This window comes from Schistocerca americana, chromosome 8 (assembly GCF_021461395.2).
Source record: "Schistocerca americana isolate TAMUIC-IGC-003095 chromosome 8, iqSchAmer2.1, whole genome shotgun sequence".
NCBI lineage: Eukaryota > Metazoa > Arthropoda > Insecta > Orthoptera > Acrididae > Schistocerca > Schistocerca americana.
Window position 1 is genome coordinate 486,385,054 of NC_060126.1, and position 16,066 is coordinate 486,401,119.

Sequence of the window (16,066 nt, forward strand, 5' to 3'; positions counted from 1 at the left end):
TAAGCAGCATTCCATCTCTGCACCTACAAGCGCATTACCTAATGTCACTGGGACTGCTCTCCGATGGTTGCAGCAATCCCGTTCTCGTTTAACGGCTGCTGTCACTGAGGTTCCCCCCTACTTTTACTCCTGTAGTTCACTGCTCGGTGACCTGTTTTCCCACATGAGTAACACCACAACTGACACTGACATTGCCGCCTAATGTGCCCTACCTGGCCACAACCAAAACACTTAATTTCCGCTGCCAAGACACTATGCTCCACCCTTTGCTTCGTCACATAATCTACCTCCTCTAAGTATGTGGCAATCCTTAGAGCCGCCGCAAGATCACTGGAATTCTCCATTCTCACCCGATGTGATATCTCCAGCGGTACTCCCCACAAAAACACATCAATGCCCTGCTCTCGACCTCTTGTAACAGCACCCTATTAGTCTCCCCATTCTGTGACAGTTTGAACGTTTGTGCATTCAGTTTTCCAATCCTGTCTGAGAAAACCTCCACAGTCTCATTTCTCCTCATAACTAACACACTTAACTTTTCACAAAAGAACCTGGTACTATTCTGTTTTTGGTACCTCTGGCATAACCCAGCCTCAAGCTCTGAGTATGTCCCCACATTGTTCAACGTTTCATGGTACAATATGTATGACTTGGCATCCCCTATTAAGTGTAACTTCACCACCTTCAACATTACAACATGCGACCAACCATTAGCCTCGGCCATTGTGATAATGTCATTAAGGTATACTGACACATCCTCCATTGATTTACTCGGAAAGGGGTTAATCAATGCCGCGTCAAATGGTCTATGACACTCCACGACCTGTAATTTACTTTCACCCAACATCCCTTCCCCTATTCGCAATGCCTCAAATCTCCCTGCTAATTTCTCATAATTTTCTTTGTCACTTATCCTCATCTTTGACAATACCCGAATTTGCTCAGTTAGAATGGCTACAACTTCCACTGTAGTTACTGCTGCAGCCTCTGCTGCTTGCCATGTTTCCACCATTTTTGCTTATAGCTCCACTGTTTCCATTAATTTCACTCTGCTACTCCTCAACTTAGTTTTTGCGGCGAATCATCGTCCATCTACATTCTGAACAGCTGTGTGCCAAATGACTAAATCTCTTACAAATAAAACAATTCTTTGGCACCCACTTTGTACACGGTGATCTGTGGCCTGACAGGTTACAAATATTACAATGCTTAGGCGCTATGTCATCATGTCTCCCATTTCCCCTGAATCCACATAAATCTACAGGCTCCTCCGGCATTACAAAAGACACCTTTAAAAAGTCCATCCTAATTCATACTTAACCATTCAAAACTCAAAAGAATTACACAAACAATAAATCAAGTGTCACTCACCCATCCACATCGTGCTTGTGTGCAGGTGAACAGTCCTACTTTCCTCCCTATACTGGTATGGACGAACACCTCCCGAATGACAAGACGTAACAAGAAGTGCATGACTACCCATCATGAATGCAACCAAACACCTCATCTACCCCTCTACACAGGCACACCTCAATGCTACTTGCTTGACATAAGATGTGGGAGGGAAAATCCGGTACAAGTGTTCTAACCGGCACCATTTCTGACACCACTGTTGCGGGTTCGGTGGTCGAACCCGGGACTCCAGATGGCTGAGCTGAAGCCGGGACCCATCATGCCGTATTTTGTGAGGAGGCTGAGCCAGTTCAAGAGCATCGAGGGGCAGTGCAGAGTGATACAGCGGTATTCGGTAACGTTACTTTATTCAGATAATTTACAGTATTCGATGGGTGCAGTGTACTGTTGGTGTGCCGCCTGCAGCTGTGCAGTGAGTCCAGCCAGCTCAGAAGACTCCTGGTATGAAGACACTGCTGCTCTGTCATCAAGGCCTCTCAGCTGGAAGTCAACCGCACTCTCCCAAGTTGCTGCCCACCAATTAGTCGTGTCTTGTGCTGCGCTGCTGCCTTGATTCCGGAGACTGCTACAGTCCCTAGTCCTTGCCGCCCTCCACCCCGTTTGGCCTGCTCTGTCTGACCATGGGATGATGGTGGATGTACTGGTCACCCGTGGCCCTCAGGCCCCCACTGCTCCCAGGACAGGACCGGACTTGAACCCGCGCCCTCCTGGATGCGGTGCCACAACTTGCCGCTAGTGGTGCTTGCCACATGGCAACACCCGCCATCGTCCCTGGCGCTGCTGTGCCTCCCACAGCGTATGCTGCACCCGGACTCCAGTACGCCAGGTGGAATGCGAATGTGGCCCATAGACTGGAGTGGAACTGAGCCCCTCCTGGACCCGCTGCACTCTGCTGTCACTGCTCTCTTTCAGGCAGACCGTGTGTTCTCAAAGTTCCAGGCTGCCATTCCATCCCACCCCGTTGTTGTGTGTCCCCAGAGGCAGAACATAGACCGAAAAAGTACATAGAAGCAAAGCACAACTTTATGTAGAATACTTATAACATTGCTGCCAGACTGGCCCTTATAAGCGTAGACCAGCACAGGCCCGGCCCAACACTCAACTGATCTGGCACACACTATCTCAAGCTAAAATTGCTCATCTATTTATACTGGTTTTCCCCTCACTTCTGACAGAGTATCAGAGAGAGACAGAAATTTTGGCAGGGATAAATTCCCACACGTCAGCCACTTACAAACAGCCCTCCTGGCTCTGGCCTATTGCCCCATCTTATACATCGCAATATTTCAAGCAATGCTGTGGTTTCCTGCCTCATTGTTGCACCACTCAAAACAAATCGTGCATGCAATACCGCCGTCGCAGCCCCGCGCCCACGAGTGCCATGTTTACTTTGCCTGACCTGCTGGCTGTCATGTGTTACCACACTCTGCAGTGGCCCCAGATTTCATCGCCCAACCGTGCTTTCATTGAATTCTGATAAAATTTCCCTTTCCCTCGACTAGGTCTGACACTAGTGCAGCAACTGGTTTGATGTACCTCTCCATGCTACTCTGTCCTGCGCAAACTTCTTCATCTCCAAATAACTACTGCAACCTACATTCATATGAATCTCCATATTGTATTCATCTCTCTGTCTCTCTCTACAATTTTTACTCCCAACACTTTCCTCCACCATCAATTGATGATCCCTCAATGTTGCAGCATGTGTCCTGTCAAGGTATCACTTCTTTTAGTCAAGCTATGAAGCTGTGCCACAAATTTCTTTTTCCCCCATTATATTCAATACCACCTCATTAGTTACACAATCTACCAACCTAAATCTTCAGGATTCTTCTGTTGCAAGGCATTTCAAAAGCTATTCCCTTCTTGAATTAGATTTTCACTCTGCAGAGGAGTTTGCGCTGATATGAAACTTCCTGGCAGATTAAAACTGTGTGCTGGACCGAGACTCGAACTCGGGACCTTTGCCCTTCACGGTCTCGAGTTCGAGTCTCGGTCTGGCACACAGTTTTAATCTGCCAGGAAGTTTCATATCAGCACACACTCTACTGCAGAGTGAAAATATCATTCTGGAAACATCCCCTAGGCTGTGGCATAGCCATGTCTCTGCAATATCCTTTCTTTCAGGAGTGCTAGTCCTGCATGGTTCACAGGAGAGCTTCTGTAAAGTTTGGAAGGTAGGAGATGAGGTACTGGTGGAAGTAAGGCTGTGAGGATGAGACGTGAGTCATGCTTGGGTAGCTCAGTTGGTAGAGCACTTGCTCGTGAAAGGCAAAGGTCCCGAATTCAAGTCTCGGCCCAGCACACAGTTTTAATTTGCCAGGAAGTTTCTTATTCCCTTCTTGTCTGAATTGTTTATCATCCACATTTAACTTCCCTACAATGCTACACTCTTGGCAAATACCTTCAGAATACACTTTGTAATAAATCTCTAGCTAAAAATCTGATACAATTAATTAATTTCTTCAGCTGCTTTGTTGTTAATCTCCATTTGCTATTAACAAATTTCTCTTCTTAGAAATACTTTATTTTTCCATTGCTAGTCTACATTTTATATCCTCCCTACTTTTTCCATTATCAGTTATTTTACTACCCAAATAGTACAACCCATCTATTACTTTTAGTGTCTCATTTCCTACTCTAATTCCAATAGCAATATCTTCTGGTAAACCTTCCGGGATGTAAGGTCGTGGTCCATGAAACTCTTCAGCTCCTTCATGGACCACGACCTTACATCCCGGAAGGTTTACCAGAAGATATGTCATCCAGTCGTGAAAGCCTTCATACAATGCCTGATTTAATTCAATCACATTCCAGTACCTTTGTTTGGCTTTTCTTGGTGTCCATCTCTTATCCTGCTTTCAAGACACAGCCTATTCTTTTCAACCGCTCTTACATTCACTTTGCTGTCTCTGACAGAATTGTGTCATTGGCAAACCCTAATGTTTTTATTTCTTCCCCCTTTGTCTTTAATTCATTCTACAACATTTTCTTTGATTTCCTTTAATGCTTGTGCTATGAACAGATTGAACAACATTGGAGACAGGCTAAAACCCTGTCTCACTCTTCTCAACCAGTGCTTCCCTTTAATTTCTCCTGACTATTCTAACTGCCGTCTGGTCTTGCACCCTGTATTTTACCCCTACCACCTTCAGACTGTCAACTTTGTCAAAAGCTTTCAACTAGTCTACAAAACCTCCTTTCCTTAACCTATATTAAGAGAACTCATATCATCAGTACTGCCTCATGTTTTTCTACATTTCTCCAGAATCCAAACTGATCTTCCCTGATGTCAGCTTCAAGTTTATCCGTCTTCCATACATAACTCATGTCAGCTTTCTACAATCATGACTTGTTAAACTGATGGTTCAGTAATATTCATTCCCACCAGCACCTGCTTTTTTTGAATTGGGTTACTGCATTCTTGTTGAAGTTGAGGGAATTTCGCCTGTCTCATACATCTTGCACACCAGATGGAATAGTTTTATCATGCTGACTCTCTAAAAGATACCAGTAGCTCTGTTAGAATGTTGGGTACTCCCTTTACTAGGAACTATCACTAGGAACCTAAAAATTGGCATTTGTGATAAAATTAACTGAAGCTTGTATTCTGTCTCAAAATGTGAAAAAGCAAATTTACGTAATAAATGCTGAAACTTCCTGGCAGATTAAAACTGTGTTCCGGGCCGAGACTCGAACTCGCGACCTTCGCCTTTCACAGGCAAGTGCTCTACCATTTGAGCTGCCCAAGCTCAACTCATGACCTTTTCTCACAGCTTCTGTGAAGTTTGGAAGGTAGGAGATGAGGTACTGGGAGAATTAAGGCTGTGAGGACGGGTTGTAAGTCGTGCTTGGGCAGCTCAGATGGTAGATCTGCCAGGAAGTTTTATATCAGCGTACACTCTGCTGCAGAGTCACAATTTCATTCTGGAAACATCCCCCAGGCTGTGGCAAAGCCATGTCTTCACATATCCTTTCTTCCAGGAGTGCTAGTTCTGCAAGATTCGCAGGAGAGCTTCTGTGAAGTTTGGAAGGTAGGAGATGAGGTACTAGCAGAATTAACGCCATGAGGATGGCTCATTAGTTGTGCTTGGGTGGCTCAGATAGTAGAGCACTTGCCCGCGAAAGGCAAAGGTTCCGAGTTCGAGTCTCGGTCCGGCACACAATTTTAATCTGCCAGGAAGTTTCAAATCAGCATACACTCCACTGCAGAGTGAAAATTTCATTCTGGTAATAAATGCATTTCACAGTTAATTGTATCCATCTGAACTATTTTACCACTGATAGGTTGAAACAACTTTATCTTCTGCATATAAGTATCAAAACAGTAACCAATTTTTGGTTTGGTGAAGCCCCATCAGATAAGATAATATGTGTAAAAATGCATTTGCAAAATAAACAGCATGTCTCTATACAAACAAAGTGATGTACCAGTGCCCTCATAAGTTACTCTCTGAAGCCAAGTCAAGCAGTGTGTAGTTGATGATCTCTACGAGATACACACCGAGTATGGCTATGTACGACTCGTACAACAAAGAAATGCTTTAGTCTGTCTCCTAGGTAAAATTTATATTATGTGCAATTGCAGACACTTTAACGAGGAAATTTTGGATGTTACAGTTGTGTAACATACTGCAGAAGTTGGCCTGAACTACCTTGTCTACAATACTACCAACTTTGGCAAGCAATCATGCAATAGCTATTACCAAATGCATTATATATACTCAATTTTGATTTGCATTTGCACAGCTTCTTGCTTCTTTTCTTACTTTAAAATGAGTGAAGAGATTAATCCCCTCTTCATCACAGAGTTCAACTCTCATAACACCAGAAAGGACTGGCAATCCACATGACCATGTGGAACACAGAATGTGGGTGAAGGCTGGCAGCCCTGTGAGACGGAGGTGGGAACTGTTCCCCCACACTACTCCACACCCTTTGAGCATTCCAAGTTGTCATCGTTCATGCTCGTGGCCACCTGTCACCTGTTTGTAGTTTCTACACTACAGTGACCAGAAAACAAAACCAGTCAATATATTTCGACCACACAGTCATCCTGAAGAACACAAGTAGAGTGACTTTCGGTTCTATTTCCCCTTTAGTTACCCTGTCAATTCTATCCATTTCATTGTCAATTGTGGTAATATGGGTCATGAAAGGGCATTGTAATTACATGCTACATGTTTCAAATAAGTGTTTGGCATGTTCTGCATTTACTGATCTGGGTGGCAAAATAAAAATAATGGCAAAAAAAGTTTAAATCAGAGTAGCACTCGGTTTACTAGTGATAAAATGTTGCTGTCTCTCAACAGAAAAGCCTCTTGTTGAAAGCTTAAGTAGAGCCAAAAGAAGAAAACAAAAGACTACTCAAGAAAAAATACTGAAAGTTTTTGCAAAAGATATATTCCACTGAAAAGCTGTTTTCACAGAGAATAAAATCTATTTATTCCTTTTATTATTAATTTATTTTTAACGACTGTTTTTTAAATTTTTTTCATATCACTACTGAGGGGGACTAGCAATCCCGCACATCTATTTCTAAGGAGTATAAATGCTAATGGCTAAAACACCTGTGATGCACCTAAAACCATAACATCATTCATGCAAATGTTCTGAATTCCCAAACATTGGTATACAGGAATATTTATCTCTAAAATTCTACTTCGCGGACTGTTAATCCAACTATAGGAATATTTTTGTTTAGTCATTAACCATTTTAAGCATTTATTGCAACAATGAAATGAGTTTTATTCTGAATGTAATAGTTGTCTTTAAAAAAGAACCACACTGATTGAAACAAAACTTTAGTAAGCAAAATGTGTTCTTCACACAATAAGTAGGTTTCTACACTTTGTTTAATTAACTTAGAGCATTTCAGTATTTCATCAAGAAACATAAAATAACTAAAACCTACCATCCCTTCAAAACCGTGAGGTAGCAACATCACTAGTCCAGACTGTCGCACCCATTTTGCCTGACCCGATGATATAAACTGGTCTATGATGCACTGTGCAGTATTGTTGAAATCTCCAAACTGAGCTTCCCAACAAACTAAGGCATTCGGATTTGTCATAGAATATCCCAGTTCAAAGCCTGAAAGTACATTGTTTTAAAGATAAACAGAACAATGACAATTGATAAATTAGGACACAAATTATATTGCCAGCTCTAAGGGGTGATGGGGAAGGGAAGAGGCACAGAGGTGAGGGGTGGGGAGGGAGAGGTGAGGGGTGGGGAGGGAAGGGTGGGGTGTGGGGAGGGTGAGGTGGGGTGTGGGGAGGGAGAGGTGGGGTGTGGGGAGGGAGAGGTGGGGTGTGGGGAAAGAGAGTTGGGGGTGGGGAGGGAGGGGTGGGGGTGGGGGGGCAGGTGGGGGGTTAGGAGGGAGAGGTGGGGGGTTGGGAGGGAGAGGTGGGGGTTGAGAGGGAGAGGTGGGGGTTGGGAGGGAGGGGTGGGGGTTGGGAGGGAGGGGTGGGGGTTGGGAGGGAGAGGTGGGGGTTGGGAGGGAGAGGTGGGGGTTGGGAGGGGTCAGGGAGAAGCAGAGTGGGGGTGGGCAGGGTGCAGGGAGAGGCGGAGGTGGAGAGTGGGGGGGAGGGAGAGGCAGAGGCGACGGCGGAGAGTAGGGGGAGGGAGAGGCAGAGGCGGAGAGGCGGGGGGAGGGAGAGGCAGAGGCGGAGAGGCGGGGGAGGGAGAGGCGGAGGCAGAGAGGCGGGAGGAGGGCGAGGCGGAGAGGTGGGGGGAGGGAGAGGAGGGCGGGAGAGGCGGAGGCGGAGAGGTGGGGGGAGGGAGAGGTGGGAGGGAGAGGCGGAGGCGGAGAGGCGGGAGGGAGAGGCGGGAGGGAGAGGCGGAGAGGCGGGAGGGAGAGGCGGGAGGGAGAGGTGGAGGTGGAGAGGCGGGAGGGAGAGGCAGAGGCTGAGAGGCGGGAGGGAGAGGCGGGAGGGAGAGGTGGAGGCGGAGAGGCGGGAGGGAGAGGCAGAGGCGGAGAGGCGGGAGGGAGAGGTGGAGGCGCGGGAGGGACAGGCATAGTCGGAGAGGTGGGAGGGACAGGCAGAGGCGGAGAGGCGGGAGGGACAGGCGGAGGCGGAGAGGCGGGAGGGACAGGCGGAGGCGGAGAGGCGGGAGGGACAGGCGGATCGGAGAGGCGGGAGGGAGAGGCGGGGAGTGGGGGGTGGGAGAGGTGGGGGAGGGAGAGGCGGGGAGTGGGGGGTGGGAGAGGCGGGGGGAGGGAGAGGCGGAGGTGTAGAGGCAGGGGGAGGGAGAGGTGGAGGCGGGGAGGTGGAGGCGTAGAGGGGGAGGCGGAGAGGGGGAGGGGGAGAGGGGAAGGGAGAGGTGGAGAGGCGGGAGGGACAGGCGGTGGCGGAGAGGCGGGAGGGAGAGGCGGAGTTGGAAGGGAGAGGTGGAGAGTGGGGAGGGAGAGGCGGGAGGGAGAGACAGAGAGTGGGGAGGGAGAGGCGGGAGGGAGAGGCGGAGAGTGGGGAGGGAGAGGCGGAGAGGTAGGAGGGAGAGGCGGGGGGGAGGGGGAGGCGGAGGTGGAGAGGCGGGGGGAGGGAGAGGCGGGGGGAGGGAAAGGCGGGGGGAGGGAGAGGCGGGGGGAAGGAAGAGGCGGGGGGAGGGAGAGGTGGAGGTGGAGAAGCGGTGGCAGAGAGGTGGGGGGAGGGAGAGGCGGGAGGGAGAGGCGGAAGCGGAGAGGCGGAGGCGGAGAGGCGGAGAGGCAGAGAGGTGGAGGCGGAGAGGCAGAGGCGCAGAGGCGGGAGGGAGAGGTGGAGAGTGGGGAGGTAGAGGTGGAGAGTGGGGAGGGAGAGGCAGAGAGTGGGGAGGGAGAGGCGGAGAGAGAGTAGTGAAACAAAAAAATATATAATTAATTATATTTGTTAACTATAGTGTTGCTGAGGGTAAGACTGGTCTACATAGGAGCTTGACACAAAATTTTGTCATGCGTGATAATGTTCACTATGTGTGCTGCACAAATCTTGGTGGAGTTTTCTTTTACTAGAGAGCAGAGTCAGGATTACTGATCCTCTCAAGATTATCATTCACAATTCTATGTGCTAAGAAGATTGATGATGTAACATAAATTTTGAGAAAATTTTAACTTACCTAATACTGCAAACTCTGACAAAGAGCTATTACAAACAACATAAGAACCCTGGTCAGGGTAAAGGTAACATAGAGGCCTGTATGTAGCCTTATCTACTTTCCGGTGATGAAGTACATGGTGCCTGTGACTAAAAATAAAATAAAAAAGAAAAAAAATTAAAAGTACATAGCAATTTTTTAGTATATTTGGTACTACTACTACTGCTACTACTAACAACAACATATCACACACAGCATCCCATAAATACCATTATGAAGGAGAGTTTTTAGGTATGTGGAACAAGAAAAGTTGAGCTGCTATACATTAATAGCCAGAAACAGCCACTGAGAGCAACTTAAATACACTATGAACAAACAACAACTAGTATTGACCTACTAATATTTTAGGAAAAAAGCAGTTGCTCTGAAAATACCATTGATTTTCTGTTATATTATTTCACTATTGTTTTGATGTGCTACATAAAACCATCTGCTACTTCGTATGTCATAGTTAATATGCACACTGTAAAATGGAACTTACTCACAAATGTCCTGATAAATTATAGAAAGCTAATAACGTGCTCTTTTAATTTGTATTTTGATATCTTGTGTTTTTCAATTTCCTGTTGGATATCTATTCGCAATTTGTTAAAGGCTTTTGCATCAGAATATACGAATTCTTTCTGAACCCTAAAAGGGACAAACAGGTTAAATGGAAATTATTTTTATTGCTTGTTTATGGCTGTAAATTATACAGCACATACTAATTTCACTTTTATTATAAGACACACATACTGTTATGAGTAAATGTACTGGCCCACAAGGGTTAAAATCTCTAAATTCCTGGAAGGGCTTCTGCAACATTTTCGGTTATCACCTTTACATGACGTTCTTAGAGCATGTGTTTGTTGCATAAATAATTTTTTTGTCTTAGCTAATTGTTCTGAACGTTAAGCCATGGAAATGAGGCAAGTGAAAGTATTCCAAGTAAGCTAGAAGTCCCATCTGTAGGTCAACTCAGCCACAGATTACTTTGTGCAAAGTAGGTAGGACTGAGCTATTTGATTAGCTTATTTATGTGCTTATGCCATCTCAGTATGTCTAGGTGGCCAGTGCAAAGACCTTGTGTTCTCGCTTCCTGCATTGGCATGTTTCCTACATTGTGCTCTATTTTAAATTGGACAACCAACCTCTTAAAAGTTAAACAGTTTTATCACAAATGGACAAATAATGTGGGTCATCTACTGTTTATCTTCTGGTATAAATTATAAATTTGTACCCCTCATGAAGTGGCTCTAATGCTGCAAAGGTAGATCACAAATAAAGATTTATCACACAGCTGAAGCATCCTTATTCATAATGGGTCAGTTCTACACCTGGTTGCCCACAAAATTTGCTACACTTCAATCTGTTACCCAACTTAATTCCTAGGAACTTCACCCATGGAATTTCATTTATGTATACCCACCAATCTCCCCACTTCTCGTACCTACAAGTCATCTTCTCTTGTCTAAAATTTTGTAGTGTGATTTTGTGTGTTTAAGAGCAAGGCTGCTTGCTGTAAACCACATGCATACCTGTTCCACTAACCTCCCAGCTGTCTGATAAGAATATGTTTGAATCAGTCATCAGAACATTTTTTTCATCACAGCATTTGAAGACGCCTCCGGCAGCTTCCTGTTTTACGAAACATTCTTGAGAAGATTGTCCACAACATTGGGCTGTGTGTCACAAATGCAAAAAAAAAAGGTTCATGTGTCATCCGTTTGCAAACCTGACCGCATACGTGATGTTCATGACCATGATGCTGATTCTAATTCTGTGTTGTCTGTCAACTGTACTTCTTCCCTTTCAGGGAAGTTATTCCTCACTGTCCAAATACTTGGTCGAGATGTTCGCATGCAGGTGGATACTGGTCCTGCTGCCACTATAATCAATTCTCAGAGGTATCTTCAGTTGGGTTCTCCAATCCTGTCACCTGTCACTAGGCAATTACGGACTTAACAATAAACAGAAGGTTTCTCTCTTGGGACAATTTGATGCCAAGGTATCTTACAAATCTGTCGTTCACACTGTTCCCATATTTGTGGTCGACCATAGTAATGCGGAGAATCTTTTTGGTTTCGATGCCTTTCGCGTGTTTGTGTTCTCCATTGATGACTCTGTCAATATCGTCTCTGATGCTATTCCTTATGCTCAACTGGATTCCTTGTCAACGACATTTTTGTTCCCATTTTCTCCTGGGTTAGGCCGTGCAAACGACTCTGAAGCTCATATCACGCTCAAACCCACTGCTTGGCCTAAGTTTTTTAGGGCTCAGCCCATTCCTGTGGCCCTTCATGATCTGGTCAAATGGGAGCTGGATCGCCTCACTGCTTCAGGGGTCTTGCTTCCTGTCACTTACAGTGAGTGGTCCTGTCCTGTCGTTGTCGTTGCTAAGCCAAATGGTGATATTCATGTCTGTGGCGATTTCAAAGCCACTGTAAATGCTCAATGCCTTATCGACACTTACCCTATGCCTCGACCTGAAGAATTGTTCACTAAACTTGCTGGAGGCCAGTATTTTTCTAAACTTGACCTGTCAGCAGCTTATCAACAACTTCCTCTTGATGCTGCTTCCCAGCAGTTTCTGGTCCTTAACATGCCTTTCGGCCCCTATCAATGCCAACGATTGCCATTCAGGGTTGCCAGCGGCCCTGCTCTCTTTCAGCGATTCTTGGAACAATTATTGCTCACTGTCTCTGGGTGTATAAATTACCAGGACGACTTGTTGTCACTGGCTCCACCACTGACAAACATCTTCAAAATCTCCGCACACTTTTTCATGTCTTACAGACTGACGGTATTAAGAGTAATATTCAGAAATCAAAATTTTTGCAGGCATCTATCACATAATTGGGGTTTCAACTCTCTCGGGATGGTATTCGTCCGCTTCAGCAAACTGTCGCTGCGATCGATGCCCTTCCTTGCCCTACATGTGTTAAGGAACTGCAGGCCTTCTTGGGGAAAATAGCATACTATCACAAGTTTTTACCGTATGCTGCCTTGATGGCTCAGCCGTTGCATCGCCTATTGCCTCAAAATGTGCCTTTTCACTGGTCCACGTCATGCGATGCGGCTTTCCAGAAATTAAAGACTATGCTGAAACAGGCCCCATGCCTGGCTACTTATTGACCTGGCCAACATCTTGTTCTTGCCATGGACGCCTCTCAATACGGGGTCGGTGCAGTCCTTGCGCACCATTTTTCTGATGGTTCTGAACAACCCATTGCTTATGCCTCCAAAACGCTCACGGATGCCCAACAAAAGTATTCTCAAACTGAAAAAGAAACTTTGGCCATTATTTATGCTCTTCATAAGTTTGTTGTTTTTCTCTATGAATCCAAATTTCATCTTGTTACGGATCACAAACCACTTGTTTCCTTGTATCATCCATCAACGTCACTTCCCAACAAGGCTACACACCACCTCCAGTGTTGGGCTCTTTACTTGTCTCGTTCCAATTATGAGATTCATGCAAATGCTGATGCACTGTCTTGCCTTCCCATGGGTCCTGATCTGGCATTCGATAGGGACGAACTTTTGTGTTTCCACCTGGATGTTGCCGAGCAGCAGATTGTGGACGGGTTCCCCATCACCGGGGACCGGCTGGCGGCTGCTACGGGTTCTGACCCTACCCTCTCCCGGGTTTTACACTGTATTCAGAAGGGTTGGCCAGATCGTCCGTCCGCTACGATGGAACTACTACGCTTTGCCTCACGGCTAGGGATGGTGTTATCCTCCTTTCCACCGAAAACGCTTTGCCGCATGTTATGGTACCTGTGTCTTTGCGTGCTTCGGTCTTGTGCCTCCTTCACCAAGGGCACTGGGGTGTCTCTCGCACGAAGTTGTCTTTGTCACTGTGACCTTCGCCTTAGAAGCCCTGGGAGCGTTTCCATGCTGACTTCGCGGGACCTTTTTTAGGTACTTATTGGCTTCTCGTTATTGACGCCTACTCTAAGTTTCCTTTCATTGTCCGTTGCACACCACCTACTACTGCGGCAACCACCAATGCTCTAGCTCGCATTTTCTCTTTGGAAGGCCTTCCCTCTACTCTTCTTACTGATAATGGTCCGCAATTTGCCTCTTCCGATTTTGCGGATTTTTGTGCCCGTCACGGCATCATGCATGTCACGGCCCCTCTGTTCCATCCCCAGTCAAATGGTGAGGCTGAATGACTGGTCCACACATTTAAGGCTCAAATGAGGAAACTCCTGACTTCTTCTGCTGCTGATGACGCACTTCTCCAATTTCTGGCTTCTTACCGTTTCACCCCCATGGGCAACCACAGCCCGGCTGAGGTTTTACATGGCCAACAGCCCCGCACGCTACTTCATCTTCTGCGGCCTTCCACCTCACGGCTGCAAGTGCCTTCGCATGGCCGGTTCCTTGCCGGCGACCTTGTATGGGTACGGGGATATGGCAGGCAGCCAAAATGGAGTCCTGGCCACATCTTACGACACCGTGGCCGACTCCTGTATGAAATCCAGACGGACACAGGTGTTGTGTGCGTCATTCGGACCAGCTTCGGCCTCGCTTGTTCCGGATGCCGCTACACCACCTTCGGCTCTACCTGACACTCGGAATACTGGAATCTCTCATTACTCACAATGCAGTCCTCTCACCATCATATCGGTGCCAGCACAAGAACTGACACCACCAGGAGACGTGCCCATGCAGGAACCAGGTGACCATCATCTGTCGGAGCAACTCTACTCGTCTCCTCCTCCTACAGACACGGACACATTGCCCATGTCTCCTGTTATAACAACTGGACTTGCCGCAATGGGCAGATTGGTGCACGGGGCCCCAGCAGATTCGACCCCCAAGTGTCCTGACATCTCGACCCGCTATCATCGGGGACACTTCCATCCGTACGGGAAGCCTCCTCCTCGAGACTTTATGGCCAGTCAAACAACACCTATGGACGTTAGCAATCTACAGGCCACCTCCATCAAGACCTGTGCAAAAAATTCAAAGGAGGGAAAAGTGTTGTGACTCGCCAATCTTTCAAAGTGCCGCCACGCAGTTACGCACGTCCTCTACATGCGGCGCTGTCTGCCAGCCAGCCAACGGCTGCTAGACTTAGACTCAGTTATGATTTGACTGTTAAAGTGTACACACGTCTTACTCTGTATACTTGATCTGTGACTTTCATGTACTGCGTCTTCCTTGAAATATATTTGTTCAACTTGAAGTTATTACAAACTCACATACCTGAATGTGCCCCTCTCTACATCTTGTCCACTTAGGCGCACATGGATTCCTTCCTTCAACAGAGAACCAAAAGCCATTGCTTCACCAAGAGCCCAATCAGCTTTTCTCGCCTTTACCATTTCCATTCGTGCTCTCAATATGCGTTCTAAACCTACAGCAAAAGAACATTAATGCAAAGATTGTGCTGTTTGATGTTTTCCTGATGATGTTTGTCTGCAACAAAAAGTAAAAAATAAAGAAAGAAAGGTAAAAAACTTTACAACAGAATACTGAATATGAAAGGACATAAGCTTCTTGTGCATTATATATGGGAAAAAGTTACTACTACATAACAAAGCCATGGCATAAATATAATAAAATTATTGCACTCTCTCTTTCATGATAAATGTCGACAGTAATATTATATTCCACATAAATGTGTATGAGGAGTGACCTGAATTCATTATATTCTAACAATATTTGTCCATGCAAATAAAAACTGGCTGTATTGAACTAGAGGACGACATACAAAATCAGCACTAATGCCAAGAAACAGAGATTTTTGAAATGCAGAACTGAATGTTATACATAAACATTTTACTGTACCACTGGCTTATATATCTAAAGAGATAACTAAGTACACAACAGCCACAACAGATACAGTCATATGTCATCTACATGGCATCGAGCAGGTTTTGCATCTAGGTCTATTACAATTTTGTAGGCTCCGTGGGTCTTATTATAACACATTTGAATGACTTAATCATTTAATTTTGTATGTTCTGTGACATGTGTATTGGCAATGAGGCATCAGAAAATAGGCAAAAGTCCTAAACTCATCAGGTTAAGTGAATTTAACAAATAAAATGCTTAAAACAAACATATATTTGTTATAAGTGAGCTTTTGCCAGAATGCCTTCTTCTAACACACACACACACACACACACACACACACATGTACACCCACTGTCTCTGGCCACCGAGGCTGGACTTTGAGCAACTACACGTGACGGGAGAAGCAGTCTGGGTGGTAGGGGTTAGGACGAAGCTGCTGTGCAGATGGCGAGGGGGAGCAGGGTAGGGGTGTAATATGGTAAAGTGCTGCTTGTGGGAGCATAAAGGGACAAACACAGATCTCCCATGCCTTCTCTCTCCAGTCACCGTCCACCTCCCAAAGTCCCAACATCCGACCACAAAGGAGCATTTGCCTCATGATTCAGTATCACCCAGGACTGGAGCAACTGAATCATATTCTCCACCAGGGTTTTGACTACCGCTTGTCGTGCCCTAAAATGAGGACCATCCTACCCACTATCCTTCCCAACCCTCCCACAGTGGTATTCTG

At 46.0% G+C, this 16,066-nt stretch overlaps 1 protein-coding gene across 1 annotated transcript in view; it reads right to left on the reverse strand.

Annotated features, from left to right (window-relative positions):
- LOC124544999 (2-oxoglutarate dehydrogenase, mitochondrial-like) overlaps positions 1-16,066 on the reverse strand; it is a 181,905-nt gene that overhangs the window by 37,237 nt on the left and 128,602 nt on the right. The window contains exons 12-14 of the mRNA XM_047123755.1: positions 14,743-14,893; positions 9,508-9,635; positions 7,328-7,506 (exon numbers count right to left, since the gene is read on the reverse strand). Coding sequence (XP_046979711.1) covers positions 7,328-7,506; positions 9,508-9,635; positions 14,743-14,893 — 458 coding nt within the window. The remainder of the gene's footprint in view (positions 1-7,327; positions 7,507-9,507; positions 9,636-14,742; positions 14,894-16,066) is intronic.